We start from the raw sequence: 15021 nt of genomic DNA on the forward strand, positions 1-15021 counted from the left end.
ACTAGCCAAGCTACTATAAACACCACAAAAATTTTGCATAGCAATTTCTTAAAGTAGTAGACAACGAATATAAACCGTATAGGATATACTTTGTTTTTATTACTTTTACAAATATACAATTATTAAAAAAGGAAAGAAAAAAGAAACAGTTGATGATACGTGGTAGCTTTTTCTTTACATTTGTTGATGTTCCCCAATGATACCAACTTAATATTCGTATACAACTCATTTTCAAAATGTTTATAATAAGTTGTAATTCCTTAAGTTATATTAGTGAAACCAACACACGTTTTGAGTTCACGTAGTAATTAATACTTCTTGATCACCTTGAAATGGGCGGGGAACAAATCAGCTGCCACGACAAACCCTACTTATATACTAGACTATTTATGTCCCCTCTTGTAGTCGAAGTGTGATATACATCTAACAAATAAGGAATTGTAATAAAGAATAAAGGAGGGTAAGAATAGACATCAACTAAATTTGAAAAAGTTAGAAGGTGTGTGAAGTTGTCAGCAAAAGATAGTGAAGTGAAGGTCCAGAAGGGGATGAGATCATAGGAATATAGGACCAAGATTTATGTCTGTTCCTACTACTTAGGGACCATTATCACATTAACTCTCTCTTAATTCTTCTTTTTATACTTTATCTACACATACTATTAAAAAACTATAAATAATTTACACCCAATTTGTAACTATATATATACACAACTCATTTTCAACATAGTACAGAGTGTGTTTTTGTTTTTTCTTCTCTGCCCTGCTTTTTGTTTCCTTCACATAAAAACAAAAGGAATAATAAACGAAAACATTGTCATCGATTACGTTAATATATCTCAATTCTCTTCTTCTTTTTTCATAGATCATCGAATTTCTGATAAATCATTTTTACCTTGTATTTTTGATTCTTGATCTAGAGTTGTGAGTTTATTCTCTGGTGAAAGATTCCTTTGTGCTTATGCTACAAGGAGAAAATGAACAAGTCGAGCTCTTGGAGCATATACAGTTCTAGAGATGGAGAGAGTGAAGGGCCATGGAGATCGTCGACGTCCATGAATGCTATCTCCTTTGGGTTTGTAGCAACGGCGATACTCATCTCCATGTTCTTGATCATGGCCATCTTCGAGCATCTCTTCAGGCCTGAGAATTCTTCATTTGATTCACCACATCGGATCACACAAAGACAGAGAGATGGGTCCATTCAGTTCCAGAAACTTGCTGATCAAGCATCCATGGTAAACACAACAATTTATTTTTATTTCTTATTAAAGCATTTCTCAAAAGAATTTTTGTCCTTTTAATAAAGCCGAAGCGCATTAACTTTCCACTGTAGTAGAGTTAGTTTTCTTTTCTTTTCTTTTCTTTTCGGTGCAGAGACCTTTTGGATAATAAAAAAAACATTCGTCAAAAATTAATAGAAAAATAATAATCCAACTTTGGAAAGTGAAAAAAAAAGCAAGAACCAAATTATTGTAAACCATAGTCATAACTTCTGTTAAGCTAATTACAAGAATGTAACGTGGCAGGTTCCGGTGAATACGGTGATGGATGTATCGGTAGTGATGCCAGGAGAGAAGCTGCCGTCGCACATAGCTTTGCCGGCTCCGTTACCTTGTCGGAGAGAAGGCATTCATTGGCCTCTTCAGCTTTAAATATATATATTACTAGCTAGCCTACTACTCTTCTTCCTTCCGTAATTTTATTTATATATATTTCTGACTCATTGAGTAGATTAGTGTGTTCGTAATATATTCTAATATGCACTAAACGAGATTTATCGGCAGCTGAAAACATTTCCTTCTTTTTCGTCTAAGTAGACACATAAGTTATCTCTCATTGTACATTTGTAGATATATATGCTTCTGTTTTTTCACTAGCATTTTATGGCTAGCTAATCAATTGGAAATTGGAACAAATTAATCACTTTTAGACAAGGATTTTGAACAGCTTAAAAAGTTAGAATACAATACTGTTTATCCATTACTAAAAAAGAGGTTTTAATCCCACTATACTATACTACTAGGTTCATCGAAGTGTAATGATCATGAGTACGTGTGTAGTGTTGAGTACGACAAAGCTGAATGAATGAATGATTTACGCCTTCTGATTATTCACATGTGCTATTAACAATTATTTTCCAAATGTAATAAAATTATGGAACCAAAGTTACAATTTAATTACCCTACTACTCTCACTCTTTACCGTAGAGAAAAAAAATCAATGGGCCGAGAATGAAGCCCATTAATATCAGTGGGCGGATTTATAAGACCCAGATAAAAAGGTTACCTTCTCTATCAATCGTCGCGTAGAAGCCTAAGGAGAAAAGCTGATTCAAAGATTCAAAATTTGAACTGCAGAGAGAGAGAGAGAAAGAGGCTATGGCGACGACGGCGAAGAACATGAAGGGTTTCTACAAGCAGACTAAGAGCAATATCACCGGAGGTATCACCAAGTCCAAGCCTTCTTCCCGGAAAGCCGCTCCCAAACACGCGGCGGCCGCTCCCAAACACGCGGCGGCTCAGGGTTCTGATGCGACGCAGCCCGCGGCATTGATCTCACACGGCTCCGTCGATCTCAATGGTACGGGTTTTACTTCTTCCATTGATCATCTGATTATTTAATCATCCCTTCTGATTCATCTGAAAAATACTAGGGTTTGACTCCAATCCCCATATGAGTTTTTACTGTCCAATCGAAAATTTTAAATTTTGTGGTATATGTTGTGTGTTTTATCAAACAGAGGATTATGACAAGGAGGAGGAGATGCTGAGACAATTTGACATGAACATTGCTTATGGTCCATGCTTGGGTATGGCTAGACTTGATCGATGGGAGCGTGCTCTGCGTCTAGGGATGAATCCTCCCAATGAAATTGAGAAGCTTTTGAAAACTGGGAAAGTTCAGCAAGACTGTCTGTGGCAAGGTCGTGTGTAGATGATGTTTTTTAAATGTCACTTTATCTATGCCCTTGTATGATCCAGTATGAGTTGTAAAACTTCTGTCTTTTGTTGTTTATGGTTGAGATGTTTAATTCAGCCACTGGCTGGATTCACCTCACATGTTAGTGTGTCTTTCGATGTTTCTAATTCTAGTCTCAGGTGATAATGTTAAAACCTTTTTAATGGAAAGCAATCTTGTTTGTTGATGGAAGATTCAGTTAATTGTATCATCTCATTATCACAGGCAATCTATTACGACAAACACAAACTTCTACAAATTTCAATATCTGGTCTCATGTAATTTACAAAAACGGTTTAAGTTAAAAATCTGAACTTTCTCTTCTTGAAGCATAGCAGCGAACATCACAATACAGCAAAATGCAATACAATCTGGGCACCTCCTGTCAAATCATGCTGGTCACTGGAAGATTAGGATTTAGTAGAGACGTTAAATAGATGGCCTTCAATGTCTGGGACAAAACCTTTATCCACCATTTCTAGTTTAACTATCTCATAGGTTGTTCTGTTCGGGACTAGACCTTTCTCCAACATCTCATTCAAAAGAATGTTTGCATCCTCCAACTTTCCCTTTTGGGAATATCCTTGTAGAAGCACATTATATGATGCTACATTCATCCACAACCGCCTTTCTTTCTCCATCTCTGTCCTAATGTTCGTTGCTGCCTTCAGATTTCCTTCTCTACAGTAGCCTTTCATCAAAATGTTATATGTCAGATGTCTCGGTTTCAGACCCATCTTTGACATTTCTTTCAAAAGCATCGCCGCTTTTCTTGATTCACCTTTGCTGCAATAACCCTCCATTAGTATGTGATATGTTACGAGATCAGGAAGTCCTTTGCTAGTCAACTGATCGAAAAGCTTCTTAGCTGCTTCTACGTTACCGTCTCTACATTGACCAGCAATCAAGCAATTATAAGTTCCGATGTCTGGTACAATCCCTTCTCGTTCCATCTCTTCTTTCAGTGCAAAGCCATCAACGGTTTCCCCTAACTTACAATACGCATCGATCAGCATGTTATATGTTCTAGCAGTGGGAACAATTCCTTGGCCTTTTACGGAGTCCAACATATCAAGAGCTTCCTTCAGCATATCGTTCTTGCAAAACCCGTTTATAAGAGAGTTGTAAGTAATTAAGTTAGGCTGTACACCTGCGCTGACCATCTTATCGTGCATACCAATAGCCTCGCTTATCTTACCTCCACTGCACAAACCATTTATGAGTGAATTATAAGTGATCACATTTGGTACCACATCTTGATCCAGCATCTCTTTAAACACCTTCATACTCCCCGGAAGGTTGTCATCTTTCCAGAACCCATCAATCAGTATATTGAATGTAGTCAAGTTTGGGGACACCTTATTCTCCACCATTTCCTTCAAAACAGCGTCTGCTTTGTACATTTTCCCAATTCCACCAAGCTTGCAGTACCCATCGATGAGAGTGTTGTAACTGACTACGTTTGGAGAACAACCATACACTACCATGTCCTCCATAACATCCCTAGCTTTATTCATTTTCCCAGTTTTGCACAAGGCGTTGATCACGACATTGAAAGTGAAGAGATTTGGTTGAATCTTCCTCCTAATCATCTCCTTGTATACATACAACGATTCTGCTTCAGCAACGCAATCATCAAAGGCTTACAAGACAAAGCCGATAACTTATACCCATAATAACCTGAACGCTTAAACGCCTCAAATGCTAAATCGAATCTAGTATTGTTCGCATACGCCAATACCAACATATCAGCTATAATCGAACTGACGCAAACATTGTCACACATTGAAATAGCATGGAGAATAGAGTGAACCGGATGATCAGAACCATTATTCGCAAACCCATCAAGGAAAGATCGGATCTTTGAGTACCTTTTCGCAATAGCAAGAGAATGCAAGAGCTTAAATGTGAGCTCTAGCGAAACAGAGATGCTACAGTTCTTCACTGACCAGCTATAGTACCTTAGACACAAATCTGGGTCAAGCTCAGAACTAATCAGCTGTCGAAAAAGCTCGTTAGGGTGTATGTCTTTCACATGAACTCCAAGCTTCGACCAGTGCTGCTTCTCTATGAGATCAGCGATGACTACTACGTCACATCTTGGTTGGCAAGGGCTCTCGGCGATCGTAGCTGAAGAAGAAGAACAGAGTCTACTTAAACCAGATAAATTTTGTATGAATTTCGAAATATTTCTACTAACGGCTAAGGATTTGGGGAACATTGATTCGAAATAGGAGACGAAGACAGACTTGGGATTTTAAATTTTTTAGGGTTTATGAATTTTGCACCCATTCTCATCTCTGTTTCTTTTCAGTACTTTTTTTTTACCCCAAATTTTAATTTACTTTACAAAGTGTGAGATAAATTTTCAGATTTTTGTTATGCAAATTTTACGAAACTAACAAAGTTTATAAATGGACCCCAAATTAAGTTATTTTAGAAGTCGGCCCGTGCGCTAAGATACAACTAATGGGCCACACGAATCGGCTCATCTAACTGTAAGGAAAAAGAATTTATCAGTTTTAGTATAACAAAATTTCTTCTCCATCACTCTTCTTTCGTCGCCACTTGTTTCCTTAGTGCTCTCCAACCAATATCACGCCTAAAGAAACCACCAGGCCAGTTGATCTGTTGAACCGCTGAATAAGCTTTATCACGCGCCTCTTCCAAGTCTTTACCCTTTCCCGTGACCCCAAGAACACGTCCCCCAGTCGCTACAACATTCCCCTCTGAATCAAGATCCGTTCCAGCGTGGAAAACCTTCACTCCAGGAGCAACTGTTTCAGCTTCTTTAAGGTTTCTAATGATTGATCCTTTCTCATAAGCACCTGGATAACCATTGCTCGCCATTACAACCACCATTGCTGAATCTTTTGACCAATCAAGTGACACGCCGCTTAGCTCGCCTTTACAAGCCGCTAGCAAAACTTTGGCTAGGTCAGACTCTAGACGCATCATCAATACCTGTGTTTAACAAGAAGCTGCATTGTTCAGAACGATAATCAAAGCAAAGACTAAACGGAGTTTTTTTCAGAAAAGGTGTGTGTTTCTCACCTGACATTCTGGATCTCCAAACCGGACATTGAACTCAATCAGCTTAGGCAAACCGGATTTCTTCTTGATCATGAGACCAGCAAACAGAACGCCGACAAACTTACATCCTTCTTCTGCCATGCCTTTAACAGTGGGATGAATTATAGACTCCATCACAAAATCCTGAAGCTCCCTGGTCAAGACCGGTGCAGGAGAATACGCTCCCATTCCACCTGTGTTAGGACCGGTATCTCCATCTCCAACCCGCTTGTGGTCCTGAGCTGATTCTAGAGGAATGGCGTTTTCTCCATCCACAAGTGCGAAAAAGGAGGCTTCTTCTCCCTCGAGAAACTCCTCCACGACCACCTGACATCCTGCAGAACCAAAAACACCTTTGACCAGCATCGAATCAACAGCTTCAAAAGCCTCCTCTAGTTCCATTGCAACAGTGACTCCTTTTCCAGCTGCTAATCCATCCGCTTTAATCACAATCGGTGCCCCTTGTTCTTGAATGTATTCTTTCGCAGCAGATGCATCAGAGAATGTTTTATACTGCATTTGAATTTGATTCAATAATACTGAATTAGCCATCAAATTGGAATCCTTAGGATAAGATCAAAGCTATGAATCTTCTACTTCCAATTTACCAAGCCCTAAACCACATGCCCCCAAACAATCTGCTGAGACATTCTTATAAACTAAGCCCTCACTAACCAACTTACAACAGCTCTATTAAGAACTATGGTGATTACAGCAAGCCTATAGCTAGCTAATAGTTGAACCGCTACACGGTTTCAAAGCTTATATCAGCGACGTTATGGATCCTAACACATCAAGGGAAGAAATTGGTAATCATCAGGAATAAATTGAAAAAGAGCAGAGCAACACAAACCTTAGCAGTAGGGATATTGTACTTATGGCAAAGGTTCTTCATAAAGTTCTTGGAACCTTCCAACGCCGCAGCTTGAGAAGAAGGGCCAAAGGTGAGGATACCGGCCTTAACCAAGTCATTAGCGAGACCCGCAACAAGAGGCACTTCAGGTCCAACAACCACTAACCCAACATTCCATTTTTGACAAAAAGAAATCACAGCTGAACTGTCTGATATGTCAAGTTCAGGTATGCAAGTAGCATCACCGGAACTGGAGATACCAGCATTTCCAGGTGCGCATAACACAGAATCACAAGAAGGAGATCGTTTTAAGGCGTGGCAAAGGGCGTGTTCTCTCCCTCCTCCACCGATTACAAGAACATTAACTCTCTCTTCTGCAGAAATTGAAACACAATTACACAAATTTATTGGTTGTTAATAACAAACGTTTAGTTACCAATAGCCTAATATGATTCTATCTGAAACCAATGGAGCATTCGCGTGCAAATTCAATCTATATACACTCACATTCAACAACTGGATACAGAATCTACCAAATTTGTTTATTCATCAACAGGCCAAAGTTACATATAAATTTAACACCAGAGTCAAAGGGTATTGCTAGATTTTTACCAGAGCCGCCGGGAACGACCAAAATAGACGGCTGAGATTGCTCTGAGACGCAGCGGAGCAAATACTGGCGTCTGTGGAGTGGGGTGGAAGAGCTAAGGACGTGATTGGTGGTAGAGAATTTGAGAGGAGCAATAAAAGGAAGAGACTTGGAGGTAGCGGCGAATCTGAGGGAGAGAAGAAAGGGTTTAGTTGGGTTGTTGTTGCTGGAGAAGAGATTGATAGAAGAAGATGAAGGATGGAAACTAGATGTACACAACGACATGTCCGAAGTAGGTTTGCGATAGAGAGGCAACTGAGAGACTGTCAAAGTTGCGTACTTTGAGAGAGTTTTGGACTCGGACCAGCTTCGTCGTCGTCAAGGGTTTAACATTAAACTGTTTTCATTCCTTTTGTTTTTGGGTTCACTTTTTTTTTTCTTTTAATTGAAGAACAGAGAAATATTATATTCATTCACAGTAATCAACTAATCATGATTAATTTTGTTGTCTTATTTATTATTTGTAGTCGCAAAAACACCCAATAAATAGGTATTATGAGTGTATGACTTTGTCCTTTCAATGTTTTTTTTCCTTCAAACCACTTTATATTCTTTAAGACATCAAACAGCCTCACCTTGCCTCACTCACATTTACATCCTTTAAAACGAATCCATTTTGTGATATATAAAGGGGTTATATGGTGGCTGTGAAACAAACAAGTGGTTTATAACCAGCAAACCTCTCAAGTACTGTTTGTATTCATGCATCCTCATCGTCTCCATATAACCAAACCAAAAAACAAGAAAAAATAACTCGCCAAAAACAAAAGCCAAGAGAGCGAAAATGCCCTCTGGCTGCTCCAAATGTTGATGATATCAAGAGAGCTTATACAGATGCCAAAACCGATAGGCGTCTTACGAATTCAAAGCCATGAAGAGGTTCTGCTTACGGGCATGCTCTGGGACAAGCCTGTTCACGATTTCAGGAGGTATGCCAGATAGCTCTGCAACACACAATAAATCATCACTACATGATTACTGATAGTTAAATATAAGGATCACAGATTCATAAATGGAGAAAAGGCATTTATTATTTCGTAGCATACTAATATGTCAGAGGCCACAATGGTCGCCATACTTGTGACTTCAGTTTATTTAGCATCCTCAATATTCAAATTAACAAGAAATGAGGTTTTGAAGTTAATACTCATTGGCAATCATGAACAAAACACATCATGTCAACAACTTAATAGACCATATATATGTTAGATCTCTTCAGAGGTCTAACAAGAAAAAAGGGAACTGTACCTTGCGGTTTAAAGTTGAAAAGTGGAGGAAGTGGTCGGCCATTGGGAAGACGAGTGTTTGGGTCCCTTAGTTCATCAAATAACGGATGAATACAAGCTTCCAACTACAATAACACCAGAGGTGTTATTAATGGTTTCGACCCTTACATGCTGATATGGAACAATTGAAAAGCAAATTGCACAATGAAGGGAAAAGTGAGACTTTTACTTACAGCTGTGCATCTCAAATTAGGGGAATATTGGAAGAACCTACAAAGAAGATCAACTGCTTCTGGTGGCAAACGTTTTTGGAACACCTGAGCACAAATAGAATATTCATGCAGTAATAAGGTCCTTATTATAAGGATTCGGAGAGAAGCGACCCTTAATGAGCTAATAAACAATGAAGTCAGATAGTTAAGTGCAAAGTGCAAAGTGCAAACCACCAAGTTGTAGAATGTCAGAGAACAAAATCCTGAAAAGCATTATCTGGGGAACTCTAACCAAACATTAGAAGGCATACCTTGTGCCATGGATGAGGCTTTATCTGGGGAAACTTAAATTCTGTATAGTTTGGATTCATGCACTTGATTTCTTCCCTTGTTGGTGTACCTAAAACCTGCAAAGACATAAAAGCACATACAATAAGAAAAGCAAGGTTTCTTCAAAATCAAACTGAGCAGTCCAAAGTTTAATGCTTTTTTTATACTAAATACAAAATTCTCAACAATTGACGTAACAAACTGTGACTCAAAAACCTGGTAGCCATTCAGATACAAAGTTGAAACTCTGCCCCATAGTCTGATACGTAAAGATAGAGGAATAACACCGTAAACCAAATTTCTAAAAGCACTTATCAGGCACCGCCAAGCCCAAGAATTGGATTGCTTCATATTTTAAGATAAACTTTAAGAATTAACAAAAGGTTACCTTAATGATTTCAACAAGCTGATCGACTCCGCTCTCACCAGGAAACAGAGGCTGTACGACAAGTTAGCAAGGGCACAAAAAAACTTAAAGTAAGACAAGGAAGAAACTGACTGAATAGCACAAAAACAAATAGCTAAAAAATTGTGCTTTAACCTGTCCAAGAAGAAGTTCGGCCATCACACAACCAGTGGACCATATATCGATTGCAGTTGTATATTCACTGGCACCAAAAATGAGTTCTGGAGCACGATAATATCTTGAACAAATGTAAGAAACATTGGGTTCTCCTTTTACCTACCGAGTACGAGTACGTGTCATACTCCCAGAATGAATTCGTTTTAAATTGAGTCAACAAACCTTACCAACACTTTTGCACTCCCAAAATCACAGATTTTTAGCTGATGTGTGTGTGGGTTCACCTGCACAACAACATCTGTATAGTCAGGTATACATACAGTTAATTTTATACCGGAAAATATTTATTTTGATAAATAGTTCACTTAGGAGCAGATAAATTGAGCACAGACATGTTACTTTAGACCAAAACCAGCTCAAAAGAACAACTATTTTCTCAATGTTAGTTTCCAGAATCCTGCTTCAATGTTAAGCTTTCTTAATATATAGACTCGAAAAGAAAAGCCTAGTACCATTATGATTAGTGAAGATCGTAAATGAAATTAACTGTATTAAGAGCCTCATTGCTAGACCTCCAGGCATGTTATGAACATACATTTATCACGTCAGAATCTAAACCTAGTATGACATCATCATTTGTAAAGAATATATGACAGTGTTTTAATATTTCCTACTCATAGAGACAAAGAGCTATAAAGTAAGAAAACTATTCAAATAGAAATCCGTAATAGCAAAAAACAAAGGTCTGTTATATATTTCTTTCGAAACAGGGAGACACAAATGGAACTTACTAGCAGGTTTTGAGGCTTAATATCACGGTGACAAAGACCAAAGGAATTATGAATGTAAGCAAGCGCCCTGCAAATCTGTAACCACAATAGAAACTTGTCAAAATATTTGGAGAACACCCAGCATACATAAATTTCCACCCAACTATTCTAGGAAGAGCCACAAGAATACATAGATTACAAAATCTATTTATCTTCGGTGAAACAAAACGAGCCTCGTATTTTAAGTGGGTGCTTATGATGCTTGGTGAAACGAAAATCTACAAAAAATGAATAGACAACTTCAAATCCAGAAAATAGTTACCTGATAGGTATAGAGTTTAACGTATATCAGTGGCATCAGTTGATTCGTCCTACTGTAACTTCTTGCAACACGATTGACAGTCTCAGGCACAAATTCAAGGACAAGATTTAAATAAACCTCTTCATTGTCTGTTCTTGAGAAGAAGCTCTGCTTTAAAGCAACGACATTGGGATGGTCTAGCATCTGTATTATTTGTAGCTCCCTGTTCTTGTACCGCTTGTCTTGAAGAACCTTTTTGATGGCAACAACCTCCCCAGTCTCCCTACACTTAGCCTACCAGAAGGAAACATAAATGTGCCGGGAATGGAGCCAAATGAATAGAAAGAACATCATGGATGTTAAATTAACTTACTTGGAAAACCATGCCAAAGGAACCAGTACCAACGACATGTTCTGATATATAACTGACTGTCTGCCAATCCAAAAGAAAAGGAAAAAAAAAAACTATTATAAGAACCAGTTGGAAAACTACGTTACTAAGTACTAACTATCACATACATATGTAACCATCTAACCTGTCTTGATTGACCATTTCGACCACGGACTGTGGTTCTAATCACCTGACCAGGTTCAGCACCAGCCCCATCAATAATATCTGGTTCACTATCCTGCAACGTAACAAAAAACCTCAAAGAGTGAAAAAAACTACTCCATAACAGATAGAAGCTCTGTGATAAGAAAGTCAAGCTAAAAAAGTTGAATAAGCAAGCATGAAAGGCAAAGCAAATAAGCAATGCAAGACTTACTCTCTCATCATCGGTCTCTACCTTGTCCCTTATCCTTGTCTCAGCCAAATCTCTAGTCAACCAATCGACTGAACTAGAAGAGCTCTTTAAGCCTTTGGCAGATCTTGAACTGCCTACTCCATTGCCCAGTCCAGAAGATGCCATGATATTTTATTCTGAAGATAACACGAACTAGTATTTGATAGCGTCACAACCCATTGTGAATTGGTGTCCCATCCCATCAAAGAACCGATCTTCCTAGTAGAATTTGCAAGGTCACTTGCATTAGATAAAAAGGTGTACTATATCTCAAGGAACATGAACTGATACAAAACAAAAACAAAATTGATCAGTTTTAACTCGGAGCAAGTGGTGAATTGAGATACTGTAACTATTGAGGCCGATCAGATCTACTGCCGACTAGAATTGATATTGAAATCGAAAAGGTTTGGTTTGAAAACTCAATTTGTGTGTAAATAAAAGCAGTTCAGAAAAAAATCAGCACAACAGTTACTACTACAACCCAGAAGAACCCTAGTTCAACAACTCCCAAAAAAAGCACATTGAGATAAGAAAGAGCGAAACTTTTCAAAAGATTCGCAGCGATATGAATTTAGGTAGTATAAGAGCAGAGAATAAAAAAGATGATCACCTTGAGCTGTCGTGAATAAGAACTGAAACCAAAGTCAAGCATTTGACGATTGTCTTCTTCTCCTTCTTAAATTGAAGAGCTTCACATATTAAAAACAGTAAACAGTTTTTTTCTCGGCGATTGATCGGATTGAAAAAAAAGGCTAAACCTTTAGATTATTTTTTTGATTCTGCGTCAATTTTGATTTCACAACTTCTTCACACCCTTGTTTTGTCGATTTCTACCGTTTTGAATCAAACGAGACAATATGAGACGACAGCTCATCATTATAAGCATGATATTATATCACTACTATATATCTTTTCTCCTTTTTCTACCCGATTTTTTTTTTTTAATTAGGAATTTAAAATTATTAAAAAAATTAGATTTGGTATATTTTTTTCTTTTTTTTTTCCCGTTTGCCACACAGAAAAGATTGATAAGATACTGATACAGTATATATATTAATACAAATTACTAAAACTGTAATGTAGTTGATAAGTTCAATAATAATGTTAAGTAGACCTTTGTTCAAAATTTCATACTTACAAGTTCCTTTTTTTTTTAATCTCATGGTCTGATGGTCCCCAAATATCATAACATTGGAACTCAATTTTCAAACCTCAGCCTACCCAATCTTTTTTAACCGGATATTCAAACTTTTGTTCTACAAACTTATTTCAAACTAAATACATAGTGGAAAACCTACAAAAATAAAAATAATATTTTTTTAGCTAATTACTATACATTTACTTCAATATTCAACGTGTATAAATGTTTTTGTCAACACATTCCCAGCCCTCCACTCCAAAATGATGATAGCATCCATATATATAATAATATTTGCTCTTTGATTATTGATATAAGATTAAACAACACTTACGTAGTTTATGTTCTTGTAATTTTATAGTGGATTAAAATACTGTTGTAGGGAGAAATATATTTAAAAAAAATAAAAGTCACTTTCGTATTTGCTGGAAAAATATCAATTAAATCATGAACTTATACAAAAACACCAATTAAACCCTGAACTTTCTCTAAAGCCATTTAAATCATCCAATTGTGTTGACAAATCTGATTAAACATCACATTTTATAAAAAACACCAATTAACACATCGCGAAAAATTGGGTAACAGAAGAACTAACCTCCGTTTAACACCGTTAACATCTGTTAAATTTAACCCGTTAGACTAATTAAAAAAACTCGAAATCCCCAAATCATTCGATCCCTAATTTTACAAACCCTAAATCACAATACAGCCATTTGTTTTTTTTAAAATAATTTGGGGATTTCGAGTTTTTTTTAATTAGTCTAACGGATTAAATTTAACAGATGTTAATAGTGTTAAACGGAGGTTAGTTCTTCTGTTACCCAATTTTTCGCGATGTGTTAATTGGTGTTTTTTTTATAAAATGTGATGTTTAATTAGATTTGTCAACACAATTGGATGATTTAAATGACATTTTTATAAAATGTGAACTTTAGGGAAAGTTCAGGGTTTAATTGGCATTTTTGTGTAAATTCATGATTTAATTGACATTTTTTCCGTTATTTTATAGTAAAAGTCGCTTTTACCTGTCGACTGTTAGGTAAGGCTGAACGCTGCTCTACTATTTCTTTTATTTGTGTGTGGCCGATGATAGTACTGTCTCGGGTTTGATTGGTGATTAAAACTTAACGGTGCAAGGTAAGGTTGTGTTCGTTTCTTTGTCCTTAGTTTTTTATCATAATAAGTCTTCTACAATATATATGCGAAAAGATTGATCAAATATTAATGTATGTGCAACAATAATTATTGCTTTTTTTGGTTAGATCTCTTGAAAATACGTTAGGCATGCACATAGCTTTGGTTACCAACTTACCACCCTCTGGTCTCCGCGTGATATCTTATTTACTAATTAAAATATACTTTTTCATATGTATTAAACCAAAAAGGGGGTAATGCAATAAAGTCGTGAGTAGGTCCAAAGAGTACTGCTCATTAGCCTACACAAACAATAGGGAGTGGTGGTCTTTATAAACCTAAAAGGGCTAAAGTTGCTTTATTTTTGCTTGATAAAGTAAGATAGATAGATTACCACTTAACAAATGATTTTAGTGTTGACCAAAGAGCAACAAAACAATGATTTACAATTGTGTGTAGTTGGAAGCTAATGTGTTTGGACTATGGGCCTGTCTGGCCCGATCTTCCCTTCGGTGTGTAATTATCATCAGGAGATTCGAGGCTGTTAAATGATGGTGCTACAAGCCTAGAATATATGTTTCCTCTCCATATTTTCGCACTAATCACACTTTGTTTTAATAACATTTATGTGAAATTTAATCATGTTTGGTTGGTTTGTTATCACAATTATGCAATTTACCATTCAAATTCCTTGTATTAATTCTTAACAGTTAAAAATTTCTTCATAATTCTTATGGCTAAGCTGTAGATGATTCTAGCTCGAGTTTTAATGCGATTTTCAGACATCCAGTACATACGATGATACGAATGTAAAAAAAAATAAAGTACATACAAAGTATCCGGTCTACTATCCGGTTAAAAAAGTACATACACATTATACACGTGCTTCACTTCTTCTGCGTTCTGCCAAACGCTTTTTACAAAACGCCAACGCGAAACAAACGTTTTGTAATTTTACTGGCCAAAATCTCACAAGAATTGGGAACAAACAAATCTCGAGACGCTCTTCCTTATTTCTAGGCCACACAAACTTATCTCCACGACGACTCTCTCCTTCTTAAC

General features: G+C 37.0%; 4 protein-coding genes and 1 pseudogene across 5 annotated transcripts; 2 read left to right on the forward strand and 3 right to left on the reverse strand.

Annotated features, from left to right (window-relative positions):
• Positions 608-2179, forward strand: LOC104768133. Its single transcript, XM_010492065.2, has 2 exons — positions 608-1237; positions 1529-2179. Exons 1-2 carry the CDS (start codon positions 977-979, stop codon positions 1652-1654), a joined length of 387 nt encoding a protein of 128 aa, XP_010490367.1. The 5' UTR covers positions 608-976; the 3' UTR covers positions 1655-2179.
• Positions 2289-3145, forward strand: LOC104768141. The gene is made up of 2 exons (XM_010492070.2): positions 2289-2582; positions 2743-3145. Exons 1-2 carry the CDS (start codon positions 2381-2383, stop codon positions 2934-2936), a joined length of 396 nt encoding a protein of 131 aa, XP_010490372.1. The 5' UTR covers positions 2289-2380; the 3' UTR covers positions 2937-3145.
• LOC104768148 lies at positions 3179-5246 on the reverse strand (annotated as a pseudogene).
• LOC104768154 (phosphoribosylamine--glycine ligase, chloroplastic) lies at positions 5387-7895 on the reverse strand. The gene is made up of 4 exons (XM_010492083.1): positions 7498-7895; positions 6886-7259; positions 6015-6545; positions 5387-5924 (listed from the first exon to the last, which is right to left on the reverse strand). The coding sequence occupies exons 1-4, from the start codon at positions 7757-7759 to the stop codon at positions 5508-5510; spliced, it is 1584 nt and encodes a 527-aa protein (XP_010490385.1). The 5' UTR covers positions 7760-7895; the 3' UTR covers positions 5387-5507.
• On the reverse strand, positions 8133-12554 carry LOC104768161 (shaggy-related protein kinase kappa). 2 transcript variants are annotated; one of them, XM_010492093.1, is made up of 13 exons: positions 12295-12554; positions 11664-11900; positions 11433-11525; positions 11270-11329; positions 10918-11190; positions 10617-10691; positions 10053-10109; positions 9844-9984; positions 9691-9741; positions 9284-9379; positions 8994-9077; positions 8783-8885; positions 8133-8478 (listed from the first exon to the last, which is right to left on the reverse strand). In XM_010492093.1, exons 2-13 carry the CDS (start codon positions 11805-11807, stop codon positions 8390-8392), a joined length of 1266 nt encoding a protein of 421 aa, XP_010490395.1. In that variant the 5' UTR covers positions 11808-11900; positions 12295-12554; the 3' UTR covers positions 8133-8389. The 2 variants fall into 2 exon arrangements, with proteins under 2 accessions (XP_010490395.1, XP_010490391.1); XM_010492089.1 differs by having other exon boundaries at positions 11664-11965.

The sequence above is a fragment of the Camelina sativa genome, chromosome 3 (genome assembly GCF_000633955.1).
Source record: "Camelina sativa cultivar DH55 chromosome 3, Cs, whole genome shotgun sequence".
Classification (NCBI taxonomy): domain Eukaryota; kingdom Viridiplantae; phylum Streptophyta; class Magnoliopsida; order Brassicales; family Brassicaceae; genus Camelina; species Camelina sativa.